Source organism: Pangasianodon hypophthalmus, chromosome 2 (genome assembly GCF_027358585.1).
Source record: "Pangasianodon hypophthalmus isolate fPanHyp1 chromosome 2, fPanHyp1.pri, whole genome shotgun sequence".
Lineage (NCBI taxonomy): Eukaryota > Metazoa > Chordata > Actinopteri > Siluriformes > Pangasiidae > Pangasianodon > Pangasianodon hypophthalmus.
In genome coordinates this window covers 22005034-22027566 of record NC_069711.1, presented here as the reverse complement: position 1 = coordinate 22027566, position 22533 = coordinate 22005034, and the positions used below count along the sequence as shown (strand labels likewise).

The 22533-nt window shown below is 36.3% G+C and overlaps 1 protein-coding gene across 4 annotated transcripts in view; it reads right to left on the bottom strand.

Moving 5' to 3' along the window:
- Nucleotides 1-217: 217 nt before the first annotated feature.
- kank4 (KN motif and ankyrin repeat domains 4) overlaps nucleotides 218-22533 on the bottom strand; it is a 56081-nt gene continuing 33765 nt past the window's right edge. For all 4 annotated transcript variants that reach the window (XM_026917138.3, XM_053230741.1, XM_026917147.3 and 1 more), the window contains 9 exons: nucleotides 18941-19019; nucleotides 16425-18815; nucleotides 14289-14382; nucleotides 9554-9820; nucleotides 6779-6863; nucleotides 5687-5906; nucleotides 5398-5540; nucleotides 4342-4542; nucleotides 218-3754 (listed from right to left, as the gene is read on the bottom strand). In XM_026917138.3, coding sequence (XP_026772939.2) covers nucleotides 3641-3754; nucleotides 4342-4542; nucleotides 5398-5540; nucleotides 5687-5906; nucleotides 6779-6863; nucleotides 9554-9820; nucleotides 14289-14382; nucleotides 16425-18815; nucleotides 18941-18959 — 3534 coding nt within the window. In that variant the 5' untranslated portion in view covers nucleotides 18960-19019 and the 3' untranslated portion in view covers nucleotides 218-3640. The remainder of the gene's footprint in view (nucleotides 3755-4341; nucleotides 4543-5397; nucleotides 5541-5686; nucleotides 5907-6778; nucleotides 6864-9553; nucleotides 9821-14288; nucleotides 14383-16424; nucleotides 18816-18940; nucleotides 19020-22533) is intronic.

Here is a 22533-nt window from a genome sequence, read left to right as displayed (position 1 = left end):
TCTTTTCTTTTTTCCAAATATTACACAAAAAAAATTGCAAATAATAATAATAATAATAGTAATAGTAATAATAACAACAACACTTCATCCCCAGTGAAGAAATGTTTGTGGTTAATTCATTTTTGTCCAAAATGCAAAAAGAACTTTATAATACAGAGCTCACAAAATGCTAAAAAAAGAAGCTGTAAGAAAGTAACTGGGCCCAAATGCATACACACTAACTTTCACAGGTCTGCAACTTTATTGAGAAGGATTGTTTAGAATATCACAAACACAGTTAATATTTTGAATAATATTGGTATTAAATTGAGTATATTTGTCACTATTGCATTTTATCTGTCATCCATATAACTCTCCAGATGCTGAAGCATTTATCAAAATAAACAGTCATTATTCTGTTATAGGCATTCAATATATACGTATAATGTGCTGTTGGCCTTGCCATTTTTCCTTCCCTCATAGAGCACAAGTACAGAGCAACCAAATCAAAGTCCATAATGTACTTGAATAAAAGCCTCACCCAGCTTAACAAATCCACTGCCACTCATAAGTGTTTCCTTATATGTAGGATGTCACTTAGGGCCAACAAAAGTTCAGAAACAACCCTGTATATGTAGATTATCATTTATTTATATTTCAGTTAAGTGGAGCAAGAATATATGGGAGGGAAAACATCACAGTCCTGGGACAGAGCATTTAGTTGCATTATATATATATATATATAAATGCAATGGAGGGTAAAAACCTTTAGCTTTTTGAAAAGTAAATAGACATTTTCAGTTTCTTGCTGGAAAAAAAAGACGCACGACGTTGTTTAACTAGTTGTACTGGAATCACTGGGATCAGAGGTGAGGACAGACATTGTTCTTAGAGAAAATCAGTAAAAAAAAAAATTCTTGCCAGTGTATAAAAAGATATATTCATACAAACATGTTTTAAAGACACACATAAGCAAAACATATTGAATTTATAGACATTATATGAATACTCTATCCATACATATAGCAGCATGTAAAATATAGCATTTGAAATAAATAATTATTAGACTTTAGGGTCCCATGTAGAGCGCTTTTATGATAAATTACCACTTTTTATATTATTTGTAGTCTAACAACATGATTTGACCTTAAAAACATATTTGGTTCACCCTGTGCGTGTCATCTCTGGATCATTTTGCAAACTAAATTTCACAATATTGGACATTGGTACATTATGTACAAGATTAATTTATCCATCCATCCATCCATCATCTGTACTGCTTATCCTACACAGGGTTGTGGGGGAGCCTGGGACCTATCCCAGGGGACTCAGGGCGCAAAGCAAGGAACAACCTGGACGGGGTGCTGATCCATCGCAGGGCACAATCGCACATATTCTCACACAATACAGACAATTTAGAGATGCCAATCAACCTACAACTCATGTCTTTGGACTGGGGGAGGAAACCAGAGTACCCAGAGGAAACTCCCAAGTACAGGGAGGATATGCAATCTCCGTGCACAGTGAAAGTGCTTTTCAAGACTCAGAAGACTTCAAAATAGCATCTGTGCACCTCTGTTGATCTTCTGTGATACTGTGTAATGGATGTTCAGAGAATCTGCTTCACTCAATCAGACTTCCTAGAACTTGTGTTCTAATTGAGCTTTAAATTTTATTCACTACAGGATTTTCTTTTTCCTTACATATATTCCTAACCAATATTTCAAGGAACCTTTGCCAAATCTATTGTCTTTAGTTTGTTCCTCAATCATTGGAATATAGCTGATAAATGAATCCACTGGTAAGTGTGGACGGTTTAATTTCTGACTGTCGTCTACCACTGTTATCTACCATTTTGAGAAAATGCACTGAATAACATTCAAGTGCAAACAAAAACAGTCATTCACTTTATTCCAATATAGCATCTAAGTATATTTTCTTGTGTAATTGTACAATAAGCCAACGTTACGCCAATATGAGTCACATTTCACTGAAAATTGTGTTACTGAATACTGCAGCAGATAGTGTCCACATTGCTTTCTCTGTTATTCATATTTTTTCAAGGGTTATTTATATTATTTCAGCACTTAAGACAATAGCATGTTTAAATACTTTATGGTGATGATCCCCAAAAATTATTCATTGCAGGTCCAAGTGGTTTCTCCAGCAAATCATTAGCATAAATGTCTTCAGGGGTGGACAAATCATACATGTATTAGCTAGCTCCACGGGCAAGTAAACGCTCCAGTGTGCTACTGAATCATAAATTTTGGTTGCCCCAAAACCTAATTGACAACTAAAATGTGGTAGCTAACAAATTAATAACATATGCTGAGTTGGCTAGTTAGGTGCATACAGACACAATGCAGACACAATTGAATATATATAAAATCCTGCATAGGGGAATTAATAAAAAAAAAGTGTCTTAGGTAGCACATTGTGTTTGTACCCTCAACAAAAAGTCACCATGATATTTGTCAGTGTTTAGCTATGAGCTGTGATGTTTTCTCCTCTCAATACATTGAGAAAATTAAAGACTCCAGTCTGGCTAGCGTCTTTACTTTTTCTCAGTGTGTTTCCTCATTCCTGCACATTCCTGATTCTGGAAAGATTGTGTGTCATCTGTGCTCACGAATTAATTTGGCTAGTAAAAGCCAGTGTGTGTAGTGCAGCAGTCGGCGGGATTTAGATTGAGCAGCTTGCATTTTGCATGCCATATGAATGCATTTGTTTTGCAAAAGTCAGTAGTGAGTGTTTTATTTTCTGGTTGTAGAACAAGAGAAGACAAAAAACAAATAGCGCAGAAATGTAGTCTTCTTGTGCCAGTTACTGATTTGTCCACCCCTGGTGTTGGATGCTGAAGTCATTTAATACTTATATTGTAAGAGGGAAAAAAACAAGAAAATAAAAAACATTCAGCTGATTTATTAAAACCCAAAAACAAGTGTGGGCCCAGGCTTTGTGAAGGACACCAAAAAGACCTTTTTGAATTAATATAAATTTCCTGTGGGGCTATTCTATATCAGCTCAGTATATCCAATTATTTAAAACACCTGACCAGAGAGTGTGAAGCACATTGCAGAGTCCAGCATTGACCCAATGTTTTCTGTTGCATTTTATTGAGTGAATGTATTTGGTATGGGAGCTATCCTGCAATTTTATTGGCCTCATGCTAAAAACAAAGACAAAATAAACCTTTTAAGATTTAACATGAAAAGCATTACCTGATAACCTTCATGATGGAAGACACAATTTTGCTCATCAGGTTATATTCAGACAGGCCTTGTATATTTTAGAGGAGGATAAAAAAAACAGTATAGCAAGGTGCAATATAAAATAAATATAGTGTGTATCTGATAGACTCTATAGTAACATTCATGTATAATGCTCTCTACTTGACAAAAATATAATAATACTTGAAAAACAGGACACAACATGTAATGATGTACCATGCTTTATCCACATGAAGTTAAGAGCTTTGACGTTGAACTGCGCTTCAGAGAACTGTCTTTAAAGAAGTACTTGGCCTGTTGCTTATCCAAATTGAGGAAAGTCCGTTTTTCCTTTCCAAATAAGTCTCACTGGTCAGTTTGTCTGTTTGAGGCAGCTGGAGGGTGAATGCAGGTACTGTTGCTACTGCAGCGGTAGTGTACAAGCAACCTCAGAGAAGACTTGTAGTGTGTGAAGTTCCAGCCTTTTCAGCACGGGCCTTCAGAAGGTCGACTAGCTCAGGGTGGGAGAACTTGATGGCCACAGACAGCGCAGTTTGACCATGCTACAACGCAAAACATACATACACATACACATTTATAAAACATCAGGTATGTTGATTCTGTGGGTCAAAATCAGGTCAAACTGTTTTTTCTCAAAGAGGACATTTAAGCCAAATTACACTCTTAGAAAAATAAGGTTCTTCAATGTTTTATTTTGATATTTAAAGGAAATCTTCACCCTGAATAGCATGTGTGTGTGTATGTATGAATGTATACAGTATATAAAATTAACGTGCTCTTCAGTGGCATCCAGGATTTAATTTGTAATGAAATTCTGAGTCATCTTTCATCTTGTTGGTCTATTTCCACTTAGTGGTTTCCTACAATGTTTAGAGCATTTGCTACATCTAAAACTTAGCTTATAATTTTACACCAGTTGAACCAGTTTAGCTAAATGAAATAAATTTATCCAAATGTTGCTACTAAGTTTGACCATGTGATGGCAGTGTTGTGTTTTCTATAGCTGACCAGGAACCTTCAGGGGGGCTTCATTAAATGCTTTCTCTAAAAGAAATGCTAATAATTTTGTTTTAATAAATTGAACTTCTGGCTGCACTATGTGTGTGTGTGTGTGTGCATACGTGCCTACCTTATTTTTCAGGTTATTGTCACATTCAGGTCTGTCTAGCAGTAGTTTGGCTATCTCAGTGTGGCCGTGTTCACAGGCACACATCAGTGCTGTGGAGCCATCTTGGTCCTGTGTGTTCACATCAGCTTTACAGTCGAGAAGAACCTGCACCATCGCTGTGCGCCCGTGACTAACTGCCAGCATCAGTGCTGTCTGACCAGACTATGGGAAAGGAAAGAGTCATAGGGTGAATTGAGAACAATTTTTTAAACATTCTTTTATCTACAGGAAACACCTTATCCTGGCCAGGGAGTCACTGGTCCCAGAGCTTTTCACAAGAACACTGAACATGAAGAAACCTTGAGAGGAACCAGACTCAAAATGGAGCCCATTCTCTTCTGGGTGGCACAGGATAGTGGGATTATAAATCATTACAGTACACAGGTGTAGAAGAGTAAAGTCAAACAGTACTAAGTGTGTTAAAAGGATGGTCAGTATGAGCATATTTTGAATAAAACTCCTGGGATGAGCACAGGACAGTCTTAATGATTACAGCAGCAGTTCTTAGGTACAAATCTAAATTATCTGAAATTATTAACAGGGAAGGATGTTTTGTGGGATGTGCAAATCTTTGAAGTATTCATGTTGAGTCACAAGCATAAAAGGCCCATGTAGATGCAGAGCATTAGGATAATTATATATAATTATATTAAATTAAATATATATATAATTATATAATTAATATATAATCAGTATATATTCAGAAACACTTTGTAAGCTGGGAAGAGAGAAATTCCAGTATTTTCTTTTATAAATCTCTTATCCAGGCTAATGAGTACTGGGGCTTCTGCAGAATACTAAAGTAAACTCTTATCTGAATGAATGAGTCCAGGCTGTGTAGAATTAGGACATGACAACATGGGCAGAACAGTTTTCTAAGGGGTGTGTGTGTGTTTAAGTGTACAGAAAAGGAAGTTAAAGTATTAGTCTAACTTAATTTTAGACTAAACTGTGTGTGTTCTTGGATAACAGGATATTTGTACCTACCTGGTTCAAATAATACAAGTATGTATCTACCTGGCCTGCCCGAGCATTGATGTTGCCCAGGCTCAGTAAGTGCTGGGCCACTTCCATGTCCTCGGGTCCTTCTGCTGCAGTCAAAGCTGCCAACATGATCGCCGTGTAGCCGGCTTTGTTCTGATGATCCACCTCACAAAGCCCTTAGGAACATAATATAACATGCAAGAACATTTAATTCGCAAATGAATACCAACATAAAATAAGGAAAGAAAAAGGGAGATAAATAATCATATTACAGTCACAGAGGTGAACCATTCATATTTAGAATTGATTTGTTTCATCTCACCGGTATCCAACAGGAGCTTGACTACTTGGAAGTTGGAGTGGGAGACACTGTAGTGTAGGGCCATGTTGCCGTTGCCATCAGCAAGATTAACTATATAGCGCAGGAGAGTGGGGGTGTGATTTCCAACTTCTCTCAGATACACAGTGACCGTATCTGCCTGGGACTCTTTCTGACTGGATACACGGAACCATTCCTGATAGAGCACCATCAGAACCTGCCTCTAAAGATGACAGATACCAAAAAATCAGGCCTCACTGCATTTTCATTGGTTATTGTTTTATTGTATCATGACATTACAGTACATTGATATTGAGGTCTTCACTTTGCACTTTTAGGTTTTCTTTTTGCATCAATTTCAACAACTTAATGTAGAAGGGCTGTATTCAAAGTTGAGTTAAGCATGCACAAGAATTTAGTACTGAAACTGCACACAGTGTTCAGACCTTACACGTAACTACAGCTTAAGTGTTATTCAGAAGTTAATACACACGGGGTAGAGTTTCCTGAAAACAGAGGTGTGTCTCAGTTATGCACAATTCTGACATTGGACTTAAGCATATTTTTGTTCAGTGATATTATCTGAAATGAGGAGCATTATTAAGGTCAGTTCTACTGTCTGATGTTTTGATGTAACCACAGTGTGTCACATGATTTATGCTTTGGGCTGCAAATTCTGTAACTCAATAAAACTATGGAATGCCATTTGAGGCCAATATTAAATACATAATGGCACTATTCATTAATTATCATCCATTTAAAGTCCACAAAAAGGTTTTTTTTTTCACACATAGGAGGTTTCATATTCATAATCACTGAAGATATTGCTTATCTCAAGAACCAGTTTTTTATGGCTTAAATTATGAACAACACTCATTTACAGTCAGCTTTAAGTATCACAGATGAGTGCTTGGTTAGTTTATCCTTAGAACTACTGGCATGTTTTCTTTACAGGAGAGCACATAAACCAAAATATCGGCATTATTTTATTACTTTAATAAATCATATGAGCAAATTTACAAAGTGTGTAAAATACCCTACTTTTTTCTAAAAGCGTAGTTTTAATTTTATCAAAAAAAAAATTGCATTTCTCACCATCTCTTTGTTTGGGGCAGCAACCTCTGCCATTCGGTCCTTTAGGTAGTGACATGCAGCCATGAAGTTTTTATCTACAAGTTCACTGCAAGAACATATTCAACAGCCCAGTAGTAATTAAAATCACTCACAATAAGTAAAATATGTTCTACACAAATCTTTGTTAGTTAATAAATCTAGCTAGTAATATACTTTTAATAGAATAAATACAGAAAGTAGAAACATGTCATGCTTTTTCAGACTAGATTGTGAGGCTATAATTCTGAAAATTTAATTATTGTATTTTAGATTTTTGAGATTAAGGTTAGGACTGTAAAGAGCAGTTAACTGTAAAATAAATGAAATATGAAATAAACATTTAAGACAAAATCTGTGTAAAAAAAAAAATAGGGTGCTGAGACTTTTGGACAGCACTGTATATACGTATTTAAAAACAGTGTGAAATACTGTCATGATTCAACAATATAGTCAAAAAATGAAATGGTGCAACCTTTATGTTAAGCTGAGCCTGTAATATACCCTTACAGAAGAATCACACACATTTCACATGTGATTGGGAGAATACAAAGAGGTCACATGTGATAAGCATGCCAAAGTGCATATTATGCCCTGAAACTGCACATGTGAAGTAAAAAGTAAATATACCTGACATCTGACATCATATGGACAAAATATTTAAAAAAATTTAAAAAAAAGAATTATTCATTATTTTTCATTGAGAAAATCAATTCTGAAAATGAAACCATAAGCCCTATATGTGAAAAATTAGCATGTGAAAAAAAACAAAAAAAACACATGCACTAAATATATAAACTGTGTGTCTGAGAACCACATGTGTAAATTTGCATCATGTACTTATTAACATGTGAAGGTCAGGTGACTTTTCTATAAGGGTATAGACACAATTACCTAATAAAAAATCCTGAAAGCCCCAAATCCAGAATAGAGAGTGTGCTCTGGATGGTGTTAACCACCTCTCATGGTGCTGTCTAGCACATGCTCTATTTAGCACACGTCTTCCTCTTTATCGCACATATTTAGAGCTGTGGTTTATGTTCAGAACACAATTATAGACATCCATATGCTCATAGTCATCCATATGTGGCTTCCTGGCTTATTGAGCTTGTTCTCCTGGATATATTTATTAAATCTGTCACTCAGCATTAGTCTGCTTTCTATCTCCGGACTGATGATTGGTAAGACAAAGGTTGGGGTTGTGTGTGTAAGAAAAAGTAAGCCTACATGCTGTTAATATGCTCAACACAACTTTACAGTTATAAAAAGTCAAAGTTATGATCCTAGATAATCACTGTGGAGTCTCATTTGGAAACTTGTATTAATGTATTAATATATATATATATATATATATATATATATATATATATATATATATATATATATATATATATATATATAAGATGTTACTTTACTTCACTGATGAAACATGCATATATATATATATATATATATATATATATATATATATATATATATATGCATGTTTCATCAGTGAAGTAAAGTAACATCTTATATATATATATATATATATATATATATATATATATATATATATATATATATATATATATATATATTAATACATTAATACAAGTTTCCATGAGGAAGATGTTACTTTACTTCACTGATGAAACATGCATATATATATATATATATATATATATATATATATATATATATATATATATATATATATATATGCATGTTTCATCAGTGAAGTAAAGTAACATCTTCCTCAAGTCAGAGGTGAATTTATCAAGATAAAATCTAAGAAGATCGATCACATGTAGTCACAATATTGTTTGTCATATTAAAAGTGTAGTATATTAGAGTAGTTTGTATGTGCTGGTTTAATTTTTTTTTATATAACTGTAATATCTCAGCACCTACTCTAAGTAGAACATGTCTATGATGGCTATATTTAGGACTCTGTGGGTGTGTGTATGTTTAGTGGTGATGGGGCTGTTGTAATACAGGATAAGTAGTAGTAATAGGACTACTGAATAATAACTATTGTTATAAACTTAAACATATAAGACAAACAATATAAACTACTGCTAAAACAAACTGAAATATTTCTTTTTTTATAAACTGAATAACCATAATATAAAACACTGTAAATAGCTGTGTGCATACTATACTATGAATACTAATACAAATATAATGAAAATTGAAAAAAAAAAAAAAAAATCTATATTAGTCTTAGAACTAACTGAACCTGAAGGAATGTTTGCAAAAAAAGTCATTTAAATGAAAATCTTCATAGAAATAAAACATTGGTGATTCTTGTTCATACATGCTTGTGCATGTATTTTCCACACTGTGGATTACACATACTTAGCAAACCCATGAAGAGAATTCATGGGACAGAATAATGGAAAGAAAATGTATAATGACATCAAATTGGTTTGCCAGTCATGAGCAAAAAAAGATCTCATCTGATCTGATCGGTGAAATAACCATTCATTTTTCTGATGATATCTGGATGTGACAAAAAGAAAGTGACATTATTATTATTATTATTATTATTATTATTATTATTATTGTTGTTGTTGTTGTTGTTGTTGTTGTTGTTATACTGAATCTGTACATTGGTCTTCTTCCCTTTCAAATTTATGAATGACAGAGCTCTGTGTATGATCCTAGAAGCACAATATTGGGTCCCATTGTATAGGTATATTGTATGTATGGATGTTTTTAAAGCTTGGCTTGACTTTACTTGACTTCTCTCTTTTTTCTCCTGGCCCTCTGTCTCACCTGCTGGGCTGCTCCTCCTGGGGATCAACGCTGGCCTGGGGGTCTTTAGGCTCCACAGAGCCCTGGGACCCCCCTGCCTGAGCTTCTTCAGCCTGCTCCCCAGCAGTAGCAGCCTCCTTCTCCTCCTCCTGGGCCACTCCACTCTCCTCTCCCTGTTCCTCCGTGTCCGAGCTATCCACCTCCTCCTCCTTCTCCTTCTCCTTCTCCTCCTCCCTCTTGTCCTCATTCTCCTCCCCACTGGACTCCTCACTGGAGGTTGTCTCATAGCTGAACAACACAGACAGCCTCGGTTATCAATGTCAATCTTTTACGGTTAACTGGCTTATATGAGTTATGCGTTCTTAAGGTGAGATTACAATAATCAGCAAACCAATCAGCTTAGGAAAAGAATGACAACAAATAGCAAATAGACACCATTACAGACAGTTTGTTTTATTATAATAATAATTAAAGATGAAAACATCCACATGTTTATGTATGTATATAAATGAAAGTACTCATGCTTAAAAAGGAAAGGAAACATAAGTAGGCTGCCATGAATGTACAAAAGAAAATGTGTGTGTGTGTATGTGTGTGTGTGTGTGTGTGTGCACTTCTAAGCTGTGTTATGAGACACCAGTCTCCTCTGCCTGGTTGAAAAATCCAGCTTTTTCATTAAAATCTTATCAGGAAGCATGTAATTCCCATAATTCCTCAAGAACACAGTTGAAATGCTGTGTGTTCATGTCTTTGGCAGTTTCAATTACAGCAAGAGCAATTTCACATCTAATACACAAAAAATGTCATTGTGCAGTGAAATGGAAATATAAAAAAAATTAATAGATAATAATGGAAAAATGGAAACTGGTGCATGTCTCTATTTTATTTTAATCTCAAAATGAGGAGTTTGATTTTTGTTTATTTAAGAAAAACTGCCTTTCTGTTGCAGTTTATACAACAAGCCTTCCTAAAGCAAGTATGGTATTTTTCCCTTGAGGCAGAATATGCATTAACTTTTGTATTATTGTATTATTTAGTAATATTTATAATATTTCATACAAATTTAAATAGTTCACCCAGATTTTTATACTCATATACTTTTTATATCAAACAGCTTTCCCTTCATCTTCATCCTCATCCTATTAATCACTTTGTAAAATGAACTAAAGTGAACTAAAAGTTTAAAGCCTATTTTCCACTCTAATCACACTAATGGATAAACATTTAAAAAAAAAAATCCCATGTAGAAAATTTTTACTTTTTTTAAGCTTTTTTTTTTTTTTTTTAAAGCCATTGATAAAGCTTTATGTAAATTGCTTTAAGGTTAAAAGAGTTCAAACAAACTCTTAATCTTCCTCTTCAACTGGAATGCAGACTCATTTCAAGGCTCTAGATTTTGGGGCTTTAACAAAATGGGGCTTTATGTTGCAAAACAAAATAAAAAAAAGTAAACATATGATGTTCAATGTAATGGACATAGGATCTGAGTGGGGTTTTGCCTAATGAATCTGACTTGTAAATATTATTATTATTGTAATAATAATTATGCATAACTTACTGTCAGTTTTTAGAACAGAGAGAAAGGTGTTATAATGTGGTATACAGAAACCTCTTACTAACTGAGCTGTGGTTATCTAAATTTCATTGTGTGCTGTTTTGTTTGCCTGGATCATGGCTGCGTGGTTAAATTCTGAAATTACTAGCTGTCATCTCTAACAACAGTCCTGCCAGGCTGCACTTAAGATAATCCTAGCTGATTTTCCGAGCTTTAGAATACAAATCTATCACCTCTATAGGATAGCAGTAATTGCTTCATCTGCCATGACATGTAATATTATTGACCATTATCACCAACAGGCACATTAGGAATTACTGCATATACATAGATATTTATTTGATTTCAATATAAATTCTCGGGTTAAATCTAGAGCCCTAAAAGCCATATAGGATTTGTGTAAAGCCTTACAACAGGCTGTTTCCTTTTCAGAGAGGATTCCAAGTTCAACCCATTTTGAAAGCTAATAACCCTCCCTTGATGATTATTAGATGAAAATCTAATAACTTTCCCTTGATGATCTCTTTTTATATTAATTTTTGATATGTCATATTAGTGTTGAGTTCTCTTGGAAAGCTGTGCAGCCATTTTGTAGTGTTGTCTGTATTTTTAGTGGGCAAATTTTATGCAAAGTTCACTATATTATTGCCCTAGTGCACTGCAAATCCACTGTACAACTAATGAACACTATAGCAATAAGTACCACAATGCATAGTCATTGCTGTTTAACTCGAAATTAACATATATAACTAACATATATATATATATATATATATATATATATATATATATATATATATATATATATATATATATATATAAATACTAATGCCAACTGTTGACAATAGTTCTATGCAGAAAGTCACTTTTAATATGTCTTTAATTTTGTGTCGTCTGAATTCAGTCTTAAAGTTATAACAAACATAAAAGCATATTAGTAAGCAGTTGAGCCACCAAACACTGCCTTGGCATAAATTCTATAAGTCTCTGAAGCTGTACTGGAGCGATAAACAGCCTTCTTCCAATGATACTCCCTCAGATGGTGTTTTGTAAATGAAATGCTCCAAAATGTCCTAGTGGTGTTAAATTGGGTTGAGATCAGCTGACTCATCATCCCTCCCGTACAGTTCCAGAGACTTGTCGCGTCTGTGCCAGGGCTCGTTGAGGCTGCTTTGGCAGCTTCTGGTAGCCCAACATGTTACTAAGACATGGGAGGTGTTTTTCCTTTAATTTATCACTGGTCTGTAGTGTCTTATATAGGATAGTAAACAGTGAATAAGTGAGTAAGGGAGTGATTTCAGACACAAGATCACTGTGCAGGAGGGTCAACTGTCTGCTCTGCTCTATCAGGGTAATTATCTTACTGCTGAGGCCTGGGCAAACACAGCTGAGACACAGCCTTCACCAGTGCTGACCTGCTCCCAAATGCAGAGAGAGTTCTTTGTTATTGCTGAGGTTTTTCCACATTTCACTCATGGCTCTTCATCTAAATCACCAGCAGCAAACAAAACTGACACCTACAGCTTCTAGTTCTACCTGATCTTTGAGATGACAGATAGAACAGGGAAAGTGGGAACAGTTAAGACAGAGCAATTTTAATTTGATTGATGAAAATGACATTGAACTTTGGACCCAATTTCCGATGACTAATACAAAGATGAAAATATGACATTAGCCTTCATGGCAATTCGAACAGCGACTACTTCATTCATACAAGCCTGATTATATATGCACTGCAGTTCCATCTGTATTAGTGAACATGAGGTTATGTATCCTTCATTATGTGTACTTCTCTCACAAATGACTTGGCTTGTTTAGCATATTAAAATTGTTCTCAGGAAAAAAAATCCACTTCCATATTTCCCACCAATTTGAATTTGTCCAAAATAGAACAGAGTGATCTAGATGAACTACCTACCTAGATGAACTACCTACCTATTATACTCAAATATTAGTTAATAAAACAATAATATAATTATTTTGATACAGCACTTTTCATAAAATCTAGTGCTTTATATATACAAGTTTAAAAGGGCAAAACAAAGTATCTATGATAAGGCACATTTGTTAAGCAATCAATAATCATGATTTAACTATAAATTGGCTGACCCTGACCAGGAAAACTCGGTTGAAGTTGAATGAATGAATGGATAATTAACTATAAATCTATGAAAATTACTATAAATCATGAAAACCACATTTAATAAGGTAAAAGACAGAGTAACCATGAATTGGAAATTAGAAAATCTATAGAAACTGCATTCCTAAAGTTCTCATGGGAATTAGATAATAAATCAGCATCGATTGTAGGGTTACACCAAGATCCATAACTATAACTTTTGCATATACAAAATAACCATCAAGTTCTAGAGTGTAAAATCAACAACCCTACTGCAAATAGACTTAGTACCCAACATCAGTGGTTTGCCAGGATGTAGAAGGAAGACATTTCCATAATTATCTAAAAATTTATGTCTTTGTCACAATCAGTCATCCATTTGGAATAGCTGTATTGCTGCATCTAGCCAACATCTTTGAAAATAACATGTTCAAGAGCCTGTATATAAATGGAGAACAATAGATGGCCTACAGAACCTTGTAGGATACCATGCTGCACTTTTTAGACAGAAAATTCTCACCTAACACTAACAAACTGCTAACATTCTGCAGGTAAACTCTAAGTCAGACAAGAGTTTGTCTAAACTGACCATTTTGTAAACCTGACCATTAAAAATCTATTTAAAAAATCATTGTCAACTGCTTCAAATTGAACACTCAGGGCCGACAGAACCAAAATGGAAACTTATACTCATCTTTTCTCCTTCACAATTGTATTAAGTTTTCAATGGCCTTTTTTGATAAATAACCTATTTTGACAACAGCACAAGTGGCATCTGGACCAGGATATAAAACTCTGTCTCAATAGAATCAATAAATTTATGCTCTTGCATTTAGCATAAGCCTGTCAACTAATAATGTGTTATCTTTGCAGTGGCATTGGCTAAGCAGTCATTCATGTAATAAAATGGCATACCTACCTAATAAAGTGTCTACTAAGTCAACCAAATAGTAAGTACCCAGTGGTGCAAAAATGTAGCTGTAATAATGTACCACTACTGTAAACCATTACATGGATAATGAACATTGAAGTTGTTTCAAAATGCAGAGTATGGCAATAATAATAATATAAAAAAAATTTACCCTCCATTTACGCCAACAAATTTCAGGTTTTTCTTGGCTCCTCCAGTCCCGTGCTTGTCAGGACAGTCATTCTTCTTCATGATAGATTTGAGGCCTGGGAAGGGAGAGAGTGGTCAGATGTGAAGTCTTTTGCCAACTCTGCACCTGTTCTTCCTTCCTAAATATATTCTACCACTGTACTGAAAAAAAAAGAAAGGAAAAAAAAACCCATTTTTTTTGTAATATCACTGCCCTAATAAATATGGTTCATGTCTGTGAAGAAGAGTGACTTAACACAATCTCAGAGTGTAGAATTGTAGGATGCTTGTCACAGGCCCTACAGACATAATCAATCCTCGAGATAAAAGGATTATTTTTTTTAAAAAAAGTTTATTTCCCTGTTGCTGTCTTTGTGCATTCTGTAGGCTCACTTCAGAATAGGCATTTGCCTACCTTTCACAAATAAACCCACATGTAACCATATATCTTGCAGTTGTTTTGGGGCTTGTTAGTATGTTATTTAAAATTCCTATGACACCACTTTAATGACAAAAATTATGTCATTAAATTGATATTCACTCAGGAGAACATAATTGTATATGTATGAGGCTGATAGCTTGACTGTGGCTGTATGAATGCAAGCTTAAGCTAATATTACGAGACCACAATTGAAGTACATTTATGATGCCTTGAAAAAAACATATTCTCCCAAACTATGCTGAAAAACATAGTGTTCACAGTTGGTAAACAATAAACAGCTACAATAAAAAAATACTGTAGTATCAATCTCATAATGGTTAAATGTTCTGTATGACAAAGCAATGAGAAATAGCCGACTTTAAAATGTTAACATCGTTACTAAGACATGTTATTTCCTAAGATATGGTCAAGTACACCTGCTACAGACCATTCCTTTGGCATAATAAGAAACAGGAAACATCAAGGAATCTATTCGCTATTATTTTAACAAAGGTAAAATTTGCTTTCCTCTGAGTGTGTTTAGCTGCCCTGTGACATAGCATGAGCAGCAGTTCGAAAAGATGCACTGGATGGCTTCATGTGTCTCGGAAGAAGCATTTGCTAGACTTCACCCTCCCTGATTGGTAGCTCTCATGTGATATGGAGAATGGGTGGGAATTTGCAAATGACCAAATTCGGTGAAATTGGGATTAAAAAAATACAGAATAGGACAAATACAAGGGTTTATTTAATAAGCAGTCTAAACATGGCGTGAATGGCTTTAGTTAAAGCTTATTTGTTGGATATTGTTCACATAGTAGTCAGTCAAATCTTGATATCTGACACACGATACTATTATCTGCTTGCTCAGGAGAGTTACATTTGTGCCCTAACTGAAACAAGTATAGGTTAAGATAGGGTAAAGCACTGTTTCCTAAACCTTGTCCTGGAGCACATTTTAGTGTTTTCCATTGTCTAACACTCTAGATACAACTAATCAGCTAATTCCTAGGTTGAAGCTGGGAAAACACTACTATATATACCGTATTGGCTATTCAGCAAATGTTAATCTTAATAAAGTTCCAATTCACACCTCCATCCATTTTAAATTCCATGAAATACTAATTACCTCTTTTGAGTGACCAATAATTTTTAAAAAATTTTGCTATTTGAAGACTATAAGCCAATGTTCCATTGATTTGGTTGCCAGTCAGATTTCTTACTGTTGTCCTGCCCCCTTCAATATCTGTGGTCATGAGCCACTGCTGGAAAACACTAAAATGTACAGGATGGGGGTTCTCCAGGACAAGGGTTGGGAACATGTGGGTTAAAGTAGATTTCTATGAAGCATGGGTCATGTTTAGCCAATGTTTCAGTTTCTGAGTGGTTATAGGTTGAGCAGTGGGGTATTAGTGGGTGAACTTCCTGACCTAGTGATTGGAAGGTTATGAATTCACATCCCATGGTTGCCAGAGAACCAGTGTTGGGCCTTTGAGGAATGTCCAGCTCAGTTATGCTTATACAGTATATCTGTATTTCCTATTTCGATTGTAAGTCACTTTGGATAAAATCATCACTCGAGTGTATAAATGTTCATGTAAGGAGGTATTGCACCAGCTAAAAGGGTGGTGACCATTATTATTTTCAACACCAGTGTGTCTAGTATGTACATATGTGACTAATGTAATGGGCCTATACCTGACTGCTTTGCTGCACCTCCTTTTTGAACAGGAGAATAGAAGGCTGAAAGGGCACTAAGTGAACCTCGGAGGTGACTCTGGATGGAGCTGATCTTTGAGACTGGCTGTTTCTGTGAGCCCTCTCCTTTTGGTTCCTGGCTCCCACTCCCCAGGCTGGCCCACTGTTCATTGAGAAGACCTTGGATCCGAGTGACAACCTGGCCTATGGCTGCAGGTGATGCTGAAGCTTCAGTGGACCTCTGAGGTTGAGGCTGAATGTCTTGTCCTTGCCCTTGCTTTTGGTCATGCTGTAATGGTTCATCTGTGCTTGTATCTGGTTTTATGGTTTCTATTGCCACAGTTTCAACATTCTCCACCAATTCATTTTCCCCGGCCAAGGACTTGGCATTTGCATTATCCTTGGGTACTATCCCAACCAAATCACCTTCAGTCTTTTCTACTATAACATACTCTTCAGCCACATCGCTTTCAATCATTTTCTCTTTGTCTACATCATCTCTATATACACTGTATCTTTCATCTGCAGCTTCAATTTCCTTTCTTTCTTTGGCCTCCAAGCTATTTTCATACACATCTGTTTCAACTGCCTGGTCACATGTAACAATTTCCACCCCCACAACTTTTTCAGATGTCATCACCTGTGCTAACACCTCAATTTCTCGCGTCTCAACGATATTTGTTTGAGTACTACAGCACATTTGGTCTGTTTCTTCGATAGTGTCAATAGGTTTTAGGTCAATATCTGTTAGGACTGCTTTTTCTAACACATGCTTGCTGTCAGTATTGACTGACGCATCACAAGTAGTAATGTGTGGTGGAAGTTGCTCAGTCTCTGGTGGAACCTCCAACTCTTGCTCTACACTGACTGCAATGGGTTCTTTTACTTTTTCACTTAGCTCCTGAATAGTTACGTCCTTTTGTCTATTCTCCTCCATCTGTACTCTCAGTAAGGAGCTTGTCATTTCCAGATCACAGCTGACCTGCCTTAATCTTTCCTCCAATGTCTTGACTTTTTCTTGGAGTTCTTGGATTGTGAGAACATCTTCTTCATTTATTGTGGAGGCAGGTTCTTCCTTTTCTACAACAGACCAGTCAATTGTTTCTGTTTTTTCAGGTTCATCTTGGGACACTGTGCCTTCATATATATCTCCTTTTTCTTCTGTTATGGAAAACTCCACTGTTAGGTCAGACCCTTTATCTTTTAATGAGGTCTCTGGCTTTTCCTCCTGTTCTTCTAATCCTTGTTCTGAAAGCTTTTCAGATACTTCAGTCTCATGTTCAGATTCTTCCACCATTCTCTCTGATTCTTCTGAATCAGTTGGACTTTCGACTTTCTCAATGAGTATCACTGGAACAGAGACCACATCTAGAACTGGTCCTTCTCCAAAAACTGTGTATGTTGGTGGTCCTTCAATGTTCTGGGCCAGTTTATCTACAGTTGACTCTTTTTCTGGAATTTTAGTATGACTGTCACTCATAGTATCCTGGAAAAGGGACGGAGCTTCTTGCTGTTTTGTTGCTGAAGGAAGGTTAGTACTTTCTTGGGATTCTGGTTGGGGTTTTTCACTTGGCTCTTCTTCTGGCAGGATCTTTACATGAGACTGTGTTTGGATTCTCTGAAGCAGATGTTCCCTCTCTTCTCTTAGGGAGCAAATCTGAGCCTTTAGCTCAGGGATCGTCCTGACCTGCTCCTCTAGTTCGCGCACCCGTTTCAGTGCTGCCGTTATCTGTTGATGCAGGCTGGCCCTGTCTTGAGGAATACTCCCTCTTCTGTCACTACTATCCACAGGGCGAAATAGTTTTTCAGTTGAGCCATTCTGTGATTGAGAGCTCTGTTCATCGGTAGAGTCTGAAGATTTCCTGTGTGGGACATTAACAGGCATGCTGGATGCCCGAAACAAGTGAGGCCTCACGTTAAGGCTCAGGGAAGCCTGTTGGTCTTGGGAAGCCTGAATATGGACCTGATCCACAGTTTTGGGGGAAGAGAGGCAGCTGCTACCTTGCACATTTGATTGACCAGCAGGGGTGCTTTGGCTGCTACTGCTGCTGCTAGCATTGTCATTGCTGGCTCTGAAATCAAAAAGTTGCTGGACCTCAGTAACACGTGACTTGGGCTTGGATCCCAGGGTAGATGTGTTGGACCATGTGTCTTTGGCTGCAGGTCTTGCACCATGTCCAGGAAGGCTGAAGTTGCGTGGCAGTGTGCTATATTTTGGCCCCCTGTTCTTTCTCTGTATATGCACTCTCTTGATGGTATTACCCTTCTCAATGTCATCAACATATTTTAAGAAGTCCAGATCCAGGTGAAAGCCGTAGGGTGTCTCCACAGAATATGGCAGCTGTTTCCTCTGTCCCCCACTCTCAGAGGCCTTGGCAGAAAAGCCATTTGCTGAAACACAATTCCAGACACCTTTAGGATTTTTTTGACTGTGATCTGGATAAATGTCAACTCAAAGGCTTTGAGGAATGAATTCTAATTAAGTAATTAAATTCATAAAAAACAGTTATTCTTACCACTTTTCTTGTCCATCATTTGTGTGTTTCAGTGTCATCGACTCTCCCTCTCTCTCTCTCTGTTCTAAATGTTAGTAGACTGTGGAAAGACAAAAAAAGTACTTCAGCAAACAAATTACAAACATGTGGCTATCAAATGCCTCCAGAGTCATTTGCTGCTTTACTAAATTTGTGTGTAAAAGCTTAGAGAATAAGAAAAAGTATTTAGTTTAAAAGAAATTTTTATCAGTTGATCCTTTCAGATTTCTTTCTACATCAGTCTCTTCGATAAAAAAGACTGATTCTCATAAGTCATAAAAATATTATAACACTGTAAGGTCAAATCACAATGACATCGATCAGAGACATTCAAAACAGTAATCGTAAAGATCAGAAAAGAAAGAAATGACTGTGACTGGTTTTGGTTTAATTACAAATTAAGAAGAAGAACAAGAAGACCAAGAATGGATGCAACTTGGACGGATGGCTTCAGTCCTGTGCATTTCCAAAGCACTCTCAGTGAGATTAATTATCAAATAACATTCATGTTAATGGTTAATGGTTATTTAATATGGTGCAATTTGTAATGAAAAGTATTAGCACTGCAATTATTAATCTCTCCAGTGTTAGATAGGAGATCCATTAGAACCCTGAAGGTGCAATTATTTTGTGTAATGAAACATAAATTATGAACCATCAACAAGTGAAGATAATTTCTTGTGAAGGCTGGTGTAGAGTAACAACAGTGAAAATCCTGAGGGCATGTTTATGAAACATAACTACTGTCTATGCTCATGAAAGATGGAAGTCATCACAATGCTGCACATGGGACTGTTTTTATCTTTGCTGTTTGGGCCAGAGGCTTGGAATTTGACCAGAAGATTTGATCATTTTTGGGAAAGAGAATTTAATCAAAGGTACAAAGCAGTGGTGACTCACAAAAGTGGATCCTGACCTGAGGCCACTGGTATAGATAAAAAGTTCTTGTCAAATTTTACCATTCATTACCATTCACAACCTATTGCAACTATTGCATATATAATCTATTCCAACTTTCAAATTATTTATCTCAAACAGTTATTGACAGCACTCCAGCGTCTACTCTATAGGGTGGAATATAAAGGCAAAGAAATATAAGTTGTGTTTGCGTTTTATGCTACAATTCAACTGAGAGCCCAAACACTCTCAGAAATCTCCCTAAGTGCCAGAGAAGCACTACAGGATGCCAGTGCTGCAGCTGGTGAGCAGGTCATCAGTCAACCTGGCAACATAATGTTCTTGCACTCCAACCAAACATCTTGAAGGAAAAGCTGATTGAATTCTGAGCATTTAGCCTACCAGCTGTAAATCATAAAGCATCATGAAAAATAGTTCCCTAAAAGTAGCATAGCACCACGATCTTCGTAAAATGATATTGTGAAGATCTTTTACTCAAACTGTTATTATTACAATACCTGTAGAAATACTTTTGGAAGGAATGTGGAAATGCATTTAAATATGAAGACAATATATGTCTTATTATGGGAAAATATGTCTTATTATAGGAAAAATCCACCCTCATTGATTTATACATATCAATACATAAAAACAATAACCAATCTTCAATTAGTCTATTTTCACTTCAGTTAACTGTTTCCTACTTTAACCACAGTGCCGTTCAACTGCCCACTGATAGTGGTGCCAGTGGGATTTAGCCCACACTTCATCTTAGTGATGCAGCAGTGCTTTAATCCTTAGTCCATCCAGTTCTCTTACATCCTCATCTGTACACTTTGCTCAAACAGCTTCCAAAGCTTCATCTTTCATGCTAATACACTGTCATTGCTATTGTGCTTGTCATCTTGTAGATCGCTAACTAGCTGAGTTAACTAGTTTCAGTGCTTTCCAAAACATCACTGGAAAATGGTGAGTGAGCTTTTTTGGTTTTAGGAGCTAACAGCAAATCTTGAGCGGCATTCTTTATGTTTGGGATCACTGGGAGGAGGCATACTCTGGAGTATTGTGATTATGAAGTTGATTGACAGCTAAATTGCCAATGCTACACACTGCAACAAGCAATAAAAATGTACAGAAAAATCTGCTCATGGGAGTTTCAAGAGGAAAAGTGATCAGGGACGTCACCTATGCCAAAAACATACACTAACTGTCCTTGAGACCTAATTAGCCGAAGTTGGAACATACTTGTAATTGCTGACTAATGTGAACCCTATACCGCACCCTCCACCCACAGTCAATTACCAGCACCAGTGCACTTGCTGTTTAATTAGATACTGAGAGAGAGAGAGTGTGTGTGCATGCATGTGTAAAGGAAATACCTTAATGGGGAGGCCTGTGCATGGCCTTCTATCAACGTCACACTATGGAAGCAATTTTACTTCATCAGCTGAAATCTAATTACTACCTCATCTGAAGCCTGTGTATCTTTATTATACTGTGGATGGCATGTATCCCACTGGCCCACATATGAAATACTGTATATACTCAGTGACAAAGGCCATTTGTTATTCAGCCCAGATGAAACTGAATTAAACTAATGAATAGAGGAACAGAGGAAGTGAGAGAGGGAAGAATTTGATTTGCCTCGCCTTCTTGTGATTACATAGATGAGACACAGATTACACAGACACACACACGTGCACCTGCAGGCAGGTCTACAAGCTCAGCAGCTGCTCCACTGACCACTCATCCATTCTGCTAAATCATAGAGAAGAAACAGATCCATTCAGCACTGCAGAAGCAAAAAATGGCAACTCCCGAATGCCTGCAATCAGTGTTTACTTTACTTTGACGCTGACCCTGAATAATCATGCATGCTTGATTTCCAGAGAATGTCAAATAAAAACAACTTGTATTTTCATCTGCTGTGTAGCAAAATGTAACTTCAAAGTAGGTCGACTAAACAATCATGTAATTTTTCCAGAAAAACACTGTCATAATATTAGTCTCTACGTCTTCAAAAGTTCTTCGGTTTGTCCATCTGCAGACAGGCTCTATGTAAAACCTTACAACACAGTGTTGCAAATGTATCCTTTTCAGAAAGACAGAACCATATATCTTGAGGAATCATTATTTATGAGCTTTTTCTTTTTTTTTTTTTACATTTACATATAGCACCCCTACACTGGAGTGCCATTTATTAATCTTTACCACTGCCGCAATCATGATTCTCTCATTGTCTATGTATATGTGGCAGTCTGGGAAAACCCATTTGTTGTTGCTAGCTAAGTGTGATTTCCTCACACAGTGACTGTCAGGCTTTGATCAAGTTGTTGGATAGCTACGTGCCATAGCCGAAAGGACATTAGCCTCATCAGTTCAGTTTGAAAAAGCCCGTGATGCTCCTGCACCACAGTCAAAATGCAGTTTTCTCCTATTTCAATTTTAGGGGTAACCAGAATTTAAAGTGTTCTAAATTTAATTGTGGTTGAGGTACATGCAAAAGGGAAACATATTTTAGTTCAGGAAAATCTGCAATTTTCAGAACTATGTATTAGGGATGCATTGATACAGATACTGGTGTTAGGTATCGGTCTGATTCTGTGCTCATTTACTCATACTGGTACTCGTAAAAATGCTCCAATAGCAACATCTGACACCACGCGACAGCGCGTGAT